This window comes from Sardina pilchardus, chromosome 16, assembly GCF_963854185.1.
Source record: "Sardina pilchardus chromosome 16, fSarPil1.1, whole genome shotgun sequence".
NCBI classification, from domain to species: Eukaryota; Metazoa; Chordata; class Actinopteri; order Clupeiformes; family Clupeidae; genus Sardina; species Sardina pilchardus.
In genome coordinates this window covers 20,086,926-20,099,162 of record NC_085009.1, presented here as the reverse complement: position 1 = coordinate 20,099,162, position 12,237 = coordinate 20,086,926, and the positions used below count along the sequence as shown (strand labels likewise).

At 44.8% G+C, this 12,237-nt stretch overlaps 1 protein-coding gene across 1 annotated transcript in view; it reads right to left on the bottom strand.

Moving 5' to 3' along the window:
* LOC134059589 (mitogen-activated protein kinase kinase kinase 11) overlaps positions 1-10,276 on the bottom strand; it is a 41,286-nt gene extending 31,010 nt beyond the window's left edge. The window contains exon 1 of the mRNA XM_062516036.1: positions 8,400-10,276. Within this exon, the coding sequence (XP_062372020.1) occupies positions 8,400-9,138 (739 nt within the window). The 5' untranslated portion in view covers positions 9,139-10,276. The remainder of the gene's footprint in view (positions 1-8,399) is intronic.
* Between the last annotated feature and the right edge of the window lie 1,961 nt (positions 10,277-12,237).

Here is a 12,237-nt window from a genome sequence, read left to right as displayed (position 1 = left end):
GTATAGGCTACTGTATTCGGATTATGAGGACACACTAAGGTGGCAGGGGTCAAGTGTAACACAATGCATAACAGACCAAAAGAAGTTCTATCTCGTTCCTAAATGAATTACACAAAATGGTCTACAGTCACTGTCCTTGGAAGTATGATAAAAGTATCCAATGCCGTTTCAGGCTTTTTTACTACCCCCTACAGTTGCAGAGTGTAGTAAATAACACTCATGGCTTGCGTCCATCTCCCTGGACATATACATGTGGATTTGTTCACAAATAGGCAAAGATAATCTCCAAAGAGCCATGTCGAATGACAAGGTAATACTATGTGATTTCATTCAAATAATAGGCTATTACACAACTACCGTAAATCAACTTGTGATTGTCTGGGTCGTGGGCTGGTTTGAAGTGAGTTTGAAGCCATTACTTTGAGGTAACATAACTACATAGTGTTGCTTTATAGTCCAACTGGAATGGTAAACTGGCCTCCCAATCTCTCTCAGTGCCTCTGTTGATAGCAGACCAAACATTTACATCTTGCTTGTATCCGATGACTGTGGTGTTGTTCGTGCAGCAGACAATCAAATATTCTGAGATAGGCCTACGCATTTTTGGTTTTCATGAGCTGTAAGCTGTAATCATCAAGATTAAAACAAAAAAATGGATTGAAATATTTCACTTTATATCTAATGAATCTAGAATATATTAAATATTTATTTTTTGGGGGGAAAAATAGGGGGTGGAATTTTTTGAAAGCCACCTGTACTTTTGTAGCCACCTGGTACATTCAACTGCTCAGCGGACTGAAGACCAGGAAGTAACTGTCAAGACATAGACGAGGCATTTTTGGAAGGTTTTGTTTGTTCATCCGGATTTTTTTTTCAAAAATTGTTTTTTTTCTCGAGTGCTGTTGCCACCACTATGAGAGAAAACTATGAGAGTCTTAATTACCCACATGGGAATCACTTGGCTGAAACGAGGAATGCTGGCGTGTGTGCTGTGCTGTGCTGTGTGAGCGTGTGTGTGTGTGTGTGTGTGAGAGAGGGTGTGTTGTAAGCGTGTGACTGAATGTGGGACTACCTGTATGTCTGTGTGTATACGCATTTACAATCTGTGTGTTTGTGTGTGTGTGTGTGTGTCTTGAAATGAGGGACCGTCTAGGAGTATTTTACATGTGACAGGGAGGAGAGAGAGAGAGAGAGAGAGAGAGAGAGTGAGAGAGAGAGAAAGAAAGAGAGAGATATGTGAGTGCTAGCTTTCAAATGTGGAAATGTTTTCAGTGTGGAGCAGTGAGGTCCTCCATGAAAACATGCTGGTAGGCAGATGTATCAGATACTTGTCTCCTTGACGGGGGTGAGAGAGTGGTGTGTGTAGGTGTGTACTGTATATGGGGGAGTGATTCTGCGGATCAGGAGCAGTGTGTGTGTGTGTGTGTGTTTGTGTGTGTGTGTGTGTGTGTGTGTGTGAGAGAGAGTTCTGTGGATGTGTGGATCTGAAATGCAACTGGCCTGCTTCATGAAAGAGCCCAGTAAATCTGACTCTTCATGCTTGGTTTGGCACTTTCCCACGATTTTTCCAGCTATCTTAGGGAGCGTGTGTATGCATGTATGTATGCATGTGTGTGTGTGTGTGTGTGTGTGTGTGTGTGTGTGTGTGTGTGTGTGTGTGTGTGTGTGTGTGTGTGTGTGTGTGTGTGTGTGTGTGTGTGTGTGTGTGTGTGTGTGTGTGCCTGTGTGAATATTTGTCCGGGCAGCCTAAATCTTGGGGCCAGATTCTGTATATTTTACTGTGCCATGTTGGCCTGCATTGTGTAGCTGTGGCGGCTTATGTGTGTTATTATTATTATGCAAGCAAGTCCGAGACAGAGAGACAGTGGGAGAGGGAGAGAGGGAGAGAGAGGGAGAGGGAGAGGGAGAGCGCGAAAAAGAGAGTGAGAAAGAGAATAGAGAGAGAGAGAGAACGTGCGAGCGAGAGAGAAAGCGAGAGAGAGAGAGAGAGAGAGAACTGCCCTAGGAGGTTCTGGGTTCTCCCAGGCTACCATCAAGGTACAACATGCTTGGAAATGAAATACAACAAAATAATTTGTTAAACAAATCAATCAATAAATAATAGTAATAATAGTAATAATACAGGCAGTGATAGATCCGAGGCTATATTTTTGTAATAGCCCCATATCTATCATTGCCTGGATTTTTTTTTTTAATCATTATTCTTTTTAAACAAATGCTATGCCCATGCGTCACACCAGTCATGTGGACGAGCCCTCAGTCTCCACGGCCTCCTATAAGGGAAACTGTCCAGTCAGCACCTTCTGCTCCGGCAACACGTGGCCCGTCTCTCCACCACCACTGAACACACGCACGCAAAACACACACGCAGACCATTCATCTTATTCACACACACTGACCCGGTACAGAGTCAGACAGCCCCCTCGACCAGCTAATGCAGATAATGAACCAGTTCAGCCAGCACCAATTACAGTCAACAATGTATAGTGAATTAGTCTCAGGCAATGCAGACAAGATTCAGGTAATCAACTGATTCCAGCCACGCTGACAACAGCGGTAAGATAATAAGCTGATTAAAGGGGTCGTTCGTACGTCTAATTCACTTTTTTTCCCCGTCAGATTCAGCAAATTGCTCCTCACGTCCCTATAATGTCCGTTCGGTGGCTGTGTGGTCGAAACAAACTCGAGAAACAAACTCGAATTCTAAGTGCTGGTCAGAGTCACGGACTGCATCTGTTTAAGGCATCTGGTTTTAATTTCAAAAACAATTGGATCCCGATCACACCAATTCAACAAATACCTTCATCCTAACATCAGAAACACATTGATTGGTTCATTTAGAAAACACTGGACAAGTGTTGCACGGCACACCAATACTAGAAATGGAATTGTGATACCCCATTTTAGTTTTAAGAAAACTAATGATAAATAACAATAATAAATAATCAATTCAGTATAGGTATGAAGATACTTAGGCATAGCATCATATCAAAGTCCTAATTCTAGTATCATGACAGGACTTCACTGAGCTGTAGCCTACACTGAAGGAAAACAGAGGGCAGCTCCCAGCTGCCTTACTGGCTTCTTCTCCTATCAGGTAGGCCTACAGATTTGTTTGAACAGCCTAGCAAGACAGCAACACAAGCAGCTACTTCCATCTATTTATTGTTGGGTCATCGTTGCCATGATACTGACAGCTGATTTCATAATTGAATAGAATTTTGGACGTTGAAGGCAGCATGAAGGAAACATGCACGCTGCCTTCAAAATTCGGCAAAAAGAAGGCATCTAGATCTACAAAGCAAAATTGACTACAAATATTTTATGCAGACATGCCTCGGCTCGATGCATTGCTGCATGCTATCTTAGAAAGCAGGATTTTGTCCGTTATGGTCAGACCCGATGACTGGGCTGACTCATATGAGGCCTGACCTTTTGATCCCAGTTGCTAAATCCTATTTCACATGTGTAGCCTTTGCTCCATTACTAAATAGCTTCACCAAGGCAACCTTTTACCGTTGACAAATATGTCATCATCAGGCATCGTCAAAACGTATCAGTCATCAACAAGTCAAGCACACCGTCTCCGTGAGAAAGCGAACCACTTTTTGAAAACAGTACCAACACAGGGGGAGTGACTTTCTCAGCCATGCACTAACCTGTGTCAAAAAAATGTTGGTACAGCCTCTGAAAAATGTCAATTCAGACTGATGAGGCGTTTGTAAGTACTCATACAGCTACACACAGACAATCACTGATAACAAAAGACACACACACACAAATAACAAGATGGTTGGAAACGGATGTGCACACACACACATACACACAAACTGAACTCTTGGCACAAGTTAGTACTTTTTCTATTTTGACTATACTGACCCTGTTCCTTCTCTCTTGAGTGCTTGGCTAACCCTCTATAGAAACATGCATCTCTCTCTCTCTCTATCTCTCTCTCTCTCTTTCCCCATCTCTCTCTCTCTCTTTCTCTCTTCCTTACCTTTCCCTGAACCCTGCTGTACTCGCAGGCCCAGGCTAGGAGACACAAACAAAAGACACTGTGGAAACACGCTGAAGCGTATAGGGCCAAGACAGAGAGAGAGAGAGAGCCTTCGACAACAGGCAGAGACTACGGGCATACGCCTGCAAGGTGTGAGGTGGGAACACAAAAGAGCTCTTTGTTGTTGTCCTATAGAGGGACCTATAGCCTAAGGGTTTTACTTACTGGTGGTCTTTTAGTCTGCACAACTCTGCTTTGTCATTTCATGATAGACAACACTTGCAAATCATGTACAATGTTATGACAAGATCCACATAGAATTTTAGTGAGTGGTTAATGATTTAATGCTAATTATTTGTATGACAATCAGTAATTAGTCTGTTTATGTTCATGGTATGCCATGATCATAGTATACGCTATAGTTAATATTAAAATGCATACATCTCATGAAGAAGGGCCATTTTTTGACATTGAAACATTCTAAATGCATTCAAGCATTGTAAAATAGCAAGACAGGTGTGACATATATAACAACTTAATGGGTCATATCGAGAGGGCATCCTTAAAAGAGGGCCATTAACTCCTGAAACAATGAAAAACAACACGGATGATGGAACAGTGACATTTTTAATTGTTTCTTTTTGCCCATACGGCTGAATGACACATCATCTTTATATACCGATGAATCAAAATGATTTTCACGATAGCACAACATGATTGCAGTCAGCTCATAAAATGGCGCTCAGGTAATTATGTAATCTAACTGTTACAGGCCTCTGAGGCAGGTCATCGCAAGCAGGTACAAGACCTAGAAATGAAGGGAGGATGAATCAGATAGAACTAGAGCAAAGGCTGGACATTGGCGAGTGATACAGAGGCTGTGACAAGAGGTGGAGGAGGATGGTTTTAAAAAGGAGTGGATGATACATACATTACATTATTAGTCACTGAACTGATGCTCTTACTCGGTGACAATTACAGAGAGAGTCGTCCTGGAGTAACTTGCGCCTTGTGTAGACTACAATGGGGGCAGCAACAAACAGTTGTGCATACAGTGGAATCATGAAAGACATGGAAACCAACAATGGCTGAGGCAAGGTGGTGAACACCATCAAGGCCGAGGATTTCATTATTGTTCAGGATAAAGCGATGAGGGGTGTCATGCCTGTAGTATAGTTCTATATGGCTTCTGACAAAAGCACCTTGCTACATGCAAATCGTCATGTCAACCAAGAACTACAAAAAGTCTGTCTGAGACTTCCACAAATCAGATCTTTTGCTCCAAAAATGATAAAATAATATCATGCGAAGGGACATAATATTGATAAATCAATCATCTAAAATAAAATATTATGAACATGGTGACCATCTGATTATGGAACTTTATTTGTTCCTGTTATTTATTTTATTTTTTTCAGTATTGAACAAAATGTGGAAAATGAACCCTATACATGAAAAATATGTCTGCTCTTTCTGTCTGCGGATGAACAGCACTGTCCAGCTTTTTGAAGTACATCAGAAGGGAAACAAACACATTGGGGCCAAAACCATCCCCCAACAATCCCACACACACACATGGTGGGCAGGAAAATGTACTCATATACATGCACAAAGACATACATTAAACCCAGCACACACGCAGACAGACAGACAGACAGACACACACATACACACACACACACACAAAAGACAACAGGATATTGCTTTCTTGTGCAGCTGAGCCAAAGAGACAAGTAAGGGCAGGTCTGAGACATACCCCCCCACCCCCCTCTTTCCGTCTCTCTCTCTCTCTCTCTCTCTCTCTCTCTCTCTCTCTCTTCATAAAAGAATTTAAAAAAAACAACAGACGGGGGGGGGGGGGGGGGGGGGGGGCAGGAGGAGACTGACTGGAGAGCTGATAACATCTCACTGCAGTGCCACAGAACAGGGATTGTGTGAGCTCTCTCTCTCTCCGCCTATGGTTGCATGTGTATAACAAAACCCCACATGGAAACCTCGGCTTTGTGGCAGGACAAGGGTGAAGGGGTGAAGCAGCGGGGGCGGAATACAGGAGAGAGACATGACAGGAAAGGAGAACGAGAGAGAAGACAGGAGAAAAGAGAGGAGAAGGGGAGAAAGAGAGAAAAGAGAGGAGAAAAGAGAGAGAAGGTAGGAGAAAAGAGAGGAGAAGACAGAAAAGAGAGAGAAGGCAGGAGAAAAGAGAGGAGAAGGGGAGAAAGAGAGAAAAGAGAGGAGAAAAGAGAGAGAAGGTAGGAGAAAAGAGAGGAGGAGACACAGAAAAGAGAAAGAAGATAGGAGAGAAAAGAGAGGAGAAGAAGGCACAAGAAAGAAGAAGGAGAGAAGAGAAGAGATGGAAAAGTGGAGAGGAGAGGAGATATGTGCCGAACAGAGAGAGGGAGGAGACCGAAGAGATAAGATGAGAGGAGATTGAAAACGAGAGAGGAGAAGAGATCAGGTCAGGCGGTGGGGGGGTCGATTAAGAGGGAGAGAGAGAGAGATGATATGGTATGGTAAAAATGTGTATTTGAGGACGTAGAAAAATGTTTGAGTGAGGGATTATAGTTGGTGTCGGATCACTTCCGGAGATCAAGACAGAAATAAATGACCAAATGGGGTAAACCGGGGTAAACTAAAGAACAATATGTTCTTTACGTAACAGCCTGCTATGCATTACATACAGTAGAATGACATATACAAAGGCGTGAACACACACACAATAGAGTGACCCTTCACAATGCACATTCACACACAGAGGGCCTATAATGGGACGAGAGTTTGGCCATATATGGGTACGGGGTGAGGAGAACACATGGGCCGTGGTTGAAGGAAGGAAAGGAGATAAGGAGGAGGTGAATCAGAGGTGGAGGTGATTCGCTGTGCTGTACACCACAACACACGGGCAGGCGAAGGAAGGAGGGATGGAGAGAGGGATGGGATGAGAACAGAGAGACGGAAGGAAGTGAAGAAAATAAAATAATAGAATAAATAGGCTCTCTGGGTGAGATGACTGGATGAGTTTTGTGGTCACTGGTTTCTTTTTTTAATCTTCCTACAGACAGACACACACACATACACAGAGAGAAAGAGAGCGAGCGAGAGAGAGAGAGAAAGAGAGAGAGGGAGAGAGAGAGCTTAAGTACTTCAGTGACTATAAAAGATCACGTTGAACTCTTCACAACTATTGCATAACATAAATATCCAGCATGCTCATCCTTGAGCTTGAGAGAGAGAGCTGGTGGGGTGAGGGTGGTGGTAAGGGGCAGTCAGAGAGGAGTACCAAGTGATTCAATAGACTCCTGATGTTTCACACATAACATGACTTGGCATGGTCCTGGATACCTGGATTTGGACCTGGATTTGGTGCGTGTGTGTAACACAACACTAATCAATGTGTTCAGAAAAGCTATAGGCCTATATTATATCATCTGAATGTGACTGAAGATAATTGTGTATTTGAGTGTGGCCAAATATGGCACTTGTCAGAAAATGTACATAAATGGTTAATAGCAACTGTTATAAAATGTAAGACACCTTTATATACACACATTTGCACGTCCACACTACAAAGTCCACTCTTGTGTGAACAAGAGGAACGAGACCTTCGCTTTTTGGATTGGTTTCCTTAATGAAGCTTCTCTTTTTCATTGCACAACTTGTTTTGGAGTAAACTACGATGCAGGACAGGAGTCATTTTTAGATGCCAGTTCCGCTCTCTGATGTGGGGCAATGCATGAGCTTCTCTGCCAGATTAACACAACCCCCCCCCCCCCCCTGCTCTTGAAGTGAGCTTTCAAGGGCAAATTTGAGAGGACTAAACAGGACACCGTGAAATTGGGACTCTGGCTCCATGTATGATCATGTGTCCTCATTTCTCCCTCTCTTTCTTTGTCTCCTGAACGTTGGACAGGAAGTAGCCCAATTAATAATAATAATACAAAAAAAATGGGCCACTTGTTTTGGCGGCATCACGGTCCGTTTTGGCTGTCTAGACACAGAACTGAGTTTTTGGCTGAAGGTCGAGTGATTGACTGAAGATCTTACTCCACATGGGTTCACTGGGTTCTGTGCCCGGCTAAAGGGCAACATAAACCAGCGGACAGCAGTGTACCAGGATGGTCACTAACACGGACGGATTATGAACCACTGGGCCCCTGGGCACATGACCATGCAAAGGGCACCCCTGCTGCCCACCTTAAAAAGTTAGCAACTCCTTGGGCCCCTGGGTCTAGGCCCAGTAGGCCTGTTCAGTGATCCATCCCTGGTGACTGACAAAGGTAATCTAGGTGGGATCCACTATTAGTAATTCACCAAACAGCTCGGTTGAGTGTAGGCCTAGGCTAAAAGGTTGTTGAGCACTTTGCAATCCTGCATCTTTCACAAAGAAATACATTTATGAACTTACTGTTGTTTGACTTCAGGTCTCTGTGGATGACGGGTACAATAGCCTCGCTGTGGAGGTAGAGCATTCCCTTGGCTATCTGCACGGCCCAGTTGACAAGGACATGAGGGGGGATGCGACGTCCGGCAAGAGCCCGGCTCAGCGGGCCACCAGCAGCGTACTCCATAATGAGGCACAGGTTTGGTTCCTGCAGGCAGACCCCTTTGAGAGCAATAATGTTCGGGTGAGTGAGCATGGCAAACAGCCGAGCCTCCTGCCGCACATTTTGGGCAGTGACGCTTATGTCCTCGTCTGGATCTTGACGGGCAGCTTTCACTGCCACCAGGTCGCCCCTCCAGGTCCCACGGTAAACCTTCCCGAAGCCACCCACGCCAATAACCTCCTCCAAGCTGAGGTCCCGAAAATCCACAGCCTCGGGTTGGAACTCTGCAACAACTGCAGGGCCGACCACTCCAGTGCCCGGTAGTTTGGGCTTAAAAGAGACGTAGTTCGAAGGGAATATGCCAACTTTATTGTTTACCTTACCCGCCCACCAACCCTCATCCCCGGATATCTCCGAGTCCCGTGACAGCACCTCGACCAAGTCACCTTTGCGGAGGGTGAGCTCGTCTTTGCCAGACGCTTCATAATCGAAAAGCGCGGTCCATACTGGATTGGTAAAGTTTCCCTTTTGCGACTGTTCGAGATTTTTCCAGTTTGACAGAGGGCCGCCACGAGTGAATATGTTCTTCAGCGGCTCCATGGAGCCTACGTCGATGATGAGTTAAACCTGGCTGGGTTTTGTGAGATATTGAAAATAAAGTACAAATGCGTACTTTATAACTCCGCTCTCCCTGTCCCGTGCGTTTAGTGGGCTCATCAGGGACTTGTAAAATCCACTCCGAAGTCAGGCAAGCAAACACAGAGTCGTGTTTAGCTGTAGCTGAACTGATATCACCGAAACGAGCAGACATGGAATGCATATGTCTCCATATAAAATGACAATGGTCAAACACAAGGGCGCACTGTGTGCAAGAATTTTGCCAACCGTGCCAGTGCGTAAAAAGGCATGATTGACAATGCTATTCCTGTTAAGAGTTCATGTTGCAGATCGTTTCCTGGTTATTCGCCTAATGTATTTTACAACATCATATCAAATGTGTATACTAAAACTGCAATCCGGAAATCTTCATAAAAAATACTGTTTAGTCTAATCAAAAGATAACACTTTGTGAATGTCCTTACTGCAACAATGTAGCAGAATTACAACGCAACAGCACAAACTACTCTAAATGTTGAGTGATCGCGCATTGTCTGGCAAAGTGACCGAAATAATCCCAGCTCGATTCAGTTGTCCATCTAGACTTTTCTGTATTTTTAGTCGTTAAGTGCCGTGACCACCACAAGCAGGAAGCGGAGAGAAGTCGAGAAGAATGGCAGGAAAGGAGCATTGAGTTTTTGCGCACCCGTGCTGTACGACAAGTTGGTCAGCTCTCTCACAAAGTGAGTAACGGTCCTAGCCGAAAACCACTGCGTTTTCGGTCATAATATTCCGTCTCTTCTGGCATCTTCACGGTCTCATCGTATGATTGCTCAGCAGATGAAGGACGCTGTCAAGTTCTTGAACGATCACATGAAGAAAGTGAAGTTTCTTTCCATCGAGTTTTTTGAACAGGAAGGACCATACAAACAAACTTGGTCTATTTGTTAAAGTGAAACACACATCAAACAGACACCATTTAGTTCCTAAAGTCCTCTGACAGTTCACAGGTTAAATCCAACATCTTCGTGAGCTGTTAAAAGACAGATATCCGGAAAAGCGTTATTGTTTTTGTAGGCTTATTGTCATGTTCCCGTTCCTTCTAACGCCTTCTCTCGTCCCGTTCTCGCACCACACACTACGTCCGTGCTTACAGTCTGCGAGAGAGGGTGGGGTTTCGCTCGCTTTTTTTCTCTCTCCCAGCAGGAAAAGAATCAGATGACAGACACAACGCGATTCTCGTCTCCCTCGTCTCCTCCCTCCCCACGCTGATAACAAATGCCCTGAGAAGGCAGTACCTTTTCTACGTCGGGGAGAGAGAGAGAGAGAAACACATAACAAAGGAGTATTATAAATATCAACCACTCTAGTTCCAGTAATTCACGGGATTAACACGTCCAGTTTTCTCATGATGTGGCCTATTGCTTCAACTGACCAAGGTCCAACAAACTAGACAGCGCAGCCAGCTTCACCTTCTTGCACTCTTGGCCAGATGCGTGTCTTGGCAACAGCTATACACCTGCCTTAGAGCCCCATAGGTGTTAAAACCAAGTGAATCTCAACTACTGTGGTAGTTGGGATCAGTTGTAGGCTACTAGCACCTTTGTAAAGGTGTGAACAGATTTATAGCACTGTAGTATAGCACTTAGACGGCAGCAAAATTACACCTCAGCAGCACAGTGCATATGAATGGAAAGTATGAGACAGATATATATCTCAGGCAGTGCTGATCTAAGTCAACAGGACAGCCAAGTACAGTAGTTCATGAACTGGTTAATCAATAATGGCTGGGACAAGGCCCCAGCCGTGGCGCAACTGGCTGGGGCACCTGCACCGCACGCCGGCGACCCGGGTTCGATTCCCGCCCCGTGGTCCTTTCCGGATCCCACCCCCACTCTCTCTCCCATTCACTTCCTGTCTATCTCCACTGTCACTGTCAATAAAGGCATAAAATGGCCAAAAAAATATACTTTAAAAAAAAAAATAATGGCTGGGACACAACCCAAATGTGCAGCATCACCTCAGCCTGCTCTGTCTTGTTTGCTCATGTGACAGAGGGAGGGGACACTCTGTGGCAGTGCAGGCGTGTCTCAGAAAAGAAAGAGAGGGAGAGGGAGAGAGAGAGAGATAGTCAGAAAGAAAGAGAGAACGTGAAAAGAAGGAGTGATTGAGGAAATGAGAAAAAGAGAACAAGTAAGAGAATGAGAAAGAGTCGAGAGGAGGGGGACTCTAACATGGTCACGGGAAATGGTGCGTTTCCGTCTCCTGCCCTTTTGATGGGGGGGCGGCTCCTGCACTCTCAAACCACAGGCGCTCGTCTAGTTCTCAACTGCCTCGCCTCTGACGCTCTCCCGTCCTCTTCAAACCCCCTCTAAACTCCAACTTGTAGGCTACCCAGCCAGCCGACACTCCACACTGCGCCGACCACCGCCCCCTGCCCCCGCCTCCAAGCCCCCCCACCCCCACCCCCCCCCCCCTTCACCCCCTTCACCCCCTGGTAGCGTCCAGGGTAAGCGCTGACTCATCACCTCTGCAGGAAGGATGCCGTTGTTTTCGTGGCCTGGCGGCTGCCACTGCAGGGCCAAACTCAGTGCACAATCTCAGCAACAGATAAGAGGGGAGGAGAGAGAGACAGAGAGCATGAGTGAAAGAGAAGCGAGAGAGAAAAGAGAGAGCACGAGACAGGGAGGGAGAGAGAGAGTTACAAATACATTATTGTGTCAGGCATGCTCCATATTCTATGATTTAGTTTTTGTCTCTTTGGTTGGGCATTCAGTGGGCTGTTACAGATCCTAGGCGTTGCTTTTGTGACTGCTGCCAGCCAACTGTGTACATTGTGCCGTATTTTGTGATCCACTGAATATTTCTTTGATTACCAAGTTACCAGTATATTACATTTTGGTACATGTCGATCACTGCTTAAGTCTCGACATTCAGAATACAGTGGAATTGTGAAAGGATTCCTAAAGATTTACAAAATGAAGCCAAAATACTTAACAATACTAAAGGTCATGTTAGATAGTTAATCATTTAAGTTTCATAAGTTAAAATAATATATTTATGCATTGTGTCTCTTGCGTCAACAAATATTGTGCTATTGTT